General features: G+C 48.7%; 1 protein-coding gene across 1 annotated transcript in view; it reads right to left on the bottom strand.

Moving 5' to 3' along the window:
• The window catches only part of ccdc88aa (coiled-coil domain containing 88Aa), a 32292-nt gene that overhangs the window by 11515 nt on the left and 17145 nt on the right, over positions 1-3632 (bottom strand). The window contains 7 exon segments of the mRNA XM_024259564.2: positions 345-490; positions 619-811; positions 887-1024; positions 2083-2360; positions 2432-2593; positions 2676-2997; positions 3082-3194. Coding sequence (XP_024115332.1) covers positions 345-490; positions 619-811; positions 887-1024; positions 2083-2360; positions 2432-2593; positions 2676-2997; positions 3082-3194 — 1352 coding nt within the window.

Here is a 3632-nt window from a genome sequence, read left to right as displayed (position 1 = left end):
TTTTTTAAAATCACTTTGCCAGTCCCAAGCCTGGATAAAAGAGGAGGGTAAACTTTTTGTGTTTTTATTTTATTATTTGTCTAACTTTTCTTTTTCTCAAAGGGTCATGTCTTTTCGAGCTGAGCTTGTAATTAATTCACATTAGAATTTCACTTATTCTTAATACGAAAGATCTAGTTTTGTTGACTTTTCTTGAACATCAAAGCACAGATTGTAGAAAACTCAAATATTTCAACAGGTGCCAAGATCTTCCACAATCCAGATCAGGTCAGAAAACAGTCCTCTGATTGCTGGAGGAAGAAATGTTGCATCCATGACAACGTTAAAGAGTTTGTTTCACCTACATGTACTGCCGCTCCTCAACATGAAACAGATCTTTGCTCTCCATGTTCTGCTCCAGCAAGCTCCGGTTCTGCAGCATCAGGGTCTTGATCTGGCTCAGCAGGTGCTGGTTCTCTTCATCCAGGTTTTCCTTTAGCTGACTCAGCAGCTGGATGGCAAGAGGGTTAGAGAGTGTGAACATTGGGACATTCGCAGACGGATACCTGCTGACTAGAACCTGTCAAACGCAACCAGCAGCCATCAGACGCGGCGACCTGCACCACTCTGCCTTCATACCTCACACTGGTTGTTGAGCTTGGTGGAGGTGATGTCCAGCTGCTGCAGCTCCGTCTTCAGCTTGGAGAAGTCTGCTTCCAGCCAAGTCTTCTCCAGCTTGATTTCGTTCATCTGGCTCTTGAGCTGCTTATGATCTGCTGTCAGGGCCTCGTTGTCCTTTACGAGCTGACAGTAAACCTGGTTAACCTAAAAAAAAAAAAAAAAAATAGCATAAAAAGGTTGAATTCATGTTTGCATCGAAGTCTGCAGTCAGTTTCCTCACCAGTCCTTCTCATCGCGCAGCCGGCTGCACTCAGCAGCCGTGCTCCGGTGCTGCTCCTTCTCCAGACCCATCCTCATCTGCTCTTCCTTCAGGGCCTTCTCCAGGTCTTCCAGCTTTGTCCGCTGCTGCAGCAGGCTCTTGCATCTATACGCATCAACGCATATGCAGGAGCACCAGAACATGTTGCATCAAGAATCAAATGACTCTTATGGTAAATTTACACGGAGCATGGCCGACGGTGCAGATGCGTCAACTTTTAATGTTAAGTCAATGTAAAAACAAGGAGAGTCGCAATTTGGGGGTAGAACGTAGCAAGGCATGGTGAGTACGTCAAACAATCAGGGACTCCGCTTTGGGCACGTAACATTTTCAGTGACCAGATCAAATAGTAGAAACAGAGATTCAATACTGCGTCCCAATGCAAGGGTTTTCGTCTGGTTCTTCCGTCCATTTTTTAACCCTGGGTTGTTGGAGACTGTCACAATTACTGTTAGGCAAAGGCGGGATACGCCCTGGACAGGTCGCCAGCCAGTCACAAAGCCCATGGAGCTGAATCGATGGCTACACTAGCCAGCCAACATGTGGATACCTTAGCGAGCTGGCGAGCAAGCTCCGCTACCCAGGCTCCAGCATAACTAATCGCGATTATCGCTGTTCAGGTTCTGGAATAGCTAAAAGTGGCCGCTGCTCTGGCTCCGGCCTAGCTTATAGCGATAGTCGCTGCTAAGGCTCCAGGATAGCTAATAGCAATCGCCGCTGCTCAGGCGTCGGCACAGCAAATAGGCTTATTAGCTATGATAAAAGGTATGGGTCTTATGATGTTTTTCTTATTTTTTATCAAGACGTTAATAAAAACATCCCCCAGTTTTATTTTTATTTCCCCACTTTTGGGTTAAAGCTCAAATTGAGCTACAGACAAACGTCCCTCAGGTGCAGCTCTCTGAAGATGTGTTTGCCGGCGCCTCTGTAAAGCTCTCCAAAACATATAAACCAAAGCTACTAGCTCAACATCATCCATGTTTTCCACGATGTGGCAACGAATGAATTCCAGAACACCTTTGTTGGCTTCTCCTCGGCAGGCGAGTCAAGATTATAAGTAGTAAATTTGACACGGGTCAAAAGAGAGGTGGCAGATGCGATTTTGCCTGCTGGGTCTGGTGTGAATGCACCTTTAACCTCTGGCTGTGTCCTCCCTCCCCCACCTGTCCTGCAGCGTGCGATGCTCCAGCTCCAGCGTCCGGTGGGTGTTCTTCAGACATGTATGTTTGCCCATCAGCGCCTCGTACTCCATGGCCTGCCGCTCGTGCAGAACCACCAGCCGCTCGTGGTCCCGCAGCAGCTGCTCGTGGGAGCCGCGCAGCTCGTCGCGCTCTCGCAGTGTGCCGTCCCGCTCACTCTCCGTCCTGGACTGCTGTTGCTGGAGCTGAGCATTTTGGGCCATGAGGGACGCGCTCTGGGAATTCAGAGTGGCCATCTCCACCTGTGGAGGGAAGCAGTTAGGAGGAGTCCTCACAGGGAGCAGATGTGTAGCTCAGAGAGGGGCGGGGGCACCTGTAGGTTAGCATTGTGCGTCTGCAGGGTGGTGTTGTTCTCCTGCAGAGAGGCCGCCTGCCTCTGCAGGGCTACTATCTGCGCCTGCTGGATGTGACTCTGACCCTCCAGCTGCTTCAGCTGCACCTTGACAGCCAGCTGCTCCGCCTCCAGCGTCGCATTCTGCCCAAAGAAGACGGAGGAAACAGATGATGGACACCTTTTGACCCCAGAGTTTTGATCAGCTTAGAAGAAAACTGCTTACATTTCTCTCGACTTTAATCAGGTGATCTTTGACCCTGAGCAGCTCCTTTGTGGCCTCCTGGCTTTCTTGCAGCCACTTGCTCACGGCTTTACAGCTCTCGGCCTCAGAGCTGGAGCACTCCTCTTGTGTCTGCTGCAAGGCGTCGCAGAACGAAAGGAGTCACATTTGACGATTGAAAACACGTCTAGATAGGAATCTGCACAGACTTACACTCTTCAGCTCGTGGTGCCGTTCCTGATCGAGGGAGGACGCTTCCTTCAGACGAACTTCCAGGATCTCCTCATCTTTAATTTGCAGAGACTCCTGCTCCAGCGTTTTGACCCTACAGCATCAGTGAAAGTAAGACGATTGAATCAAAAAAGCCTATGTTAATGGGTTGTTGGTGGAGCAAGCGTCATGGCGGCACCTGCCATCAGATGTTTGTGGCTTCTCTGCGCTCTCCTGGTTCAGGACTCTCATCTCCAGCTCCTGCGCCCGCCTCCGCAGCTCAGCATCTCTCATCTTCTCACTCACCAGCTCCTGAGGAGGAGCAGCACAGCTCAGCTGTCACCTTTCTTTAACAAAAGTTCATAAATATGTACATTTTTTCCCGTCACATTCAGAGTGGAGTGTCTCCCAGTGGGCAGAAGACTACAGCTGTCCCAAACTGGCTTCAGGATAAAGTCCTCCAATGAATTTTTTATTTTATTTTAGAAAAATGTCCCTAGTAGTGTTTTAATTATGATTATAACATTTTAACCAAAATCCCACAATCTAAATGTCATAAAAAGCCATTTTTCATGTTGATCTGAAGCCTCTCTTTCCAAAATCTCCTTTGAGGGGGCGTGGCTTTTGGAGCTGAGCTGAGTAGCCCCGCCCCTGATCCTCCCGTCTGATAATGACAGCTCTGTGTCTGTATTCTTATTACATTTGTTCTCTCTCATCTTTGTCTTTCTCTTTCTCAGTTCTCTGACTGAG

The sequence above is a fragment of the Oryzias melastigma genome, linkage group LG1 (genome assembly GCF_002922805.2).
Source record: "Oryzias melastigma strain HK-1 linkage group LG1, ASM292280v2, whole genome shotgun sequence".
NCBI classification, from domain to species: Eukaryota; Metazoa; Chordata; class Actinopteri; order Beloniformes; family Adrianichthyidae; genus Oryzias; species Oryzias melastigma.
The sequence above is the reverse complement of the archived record's forward strand: the minus strand, read 5'-3'. Positions and strand labels throughout refer to the sequence as shown.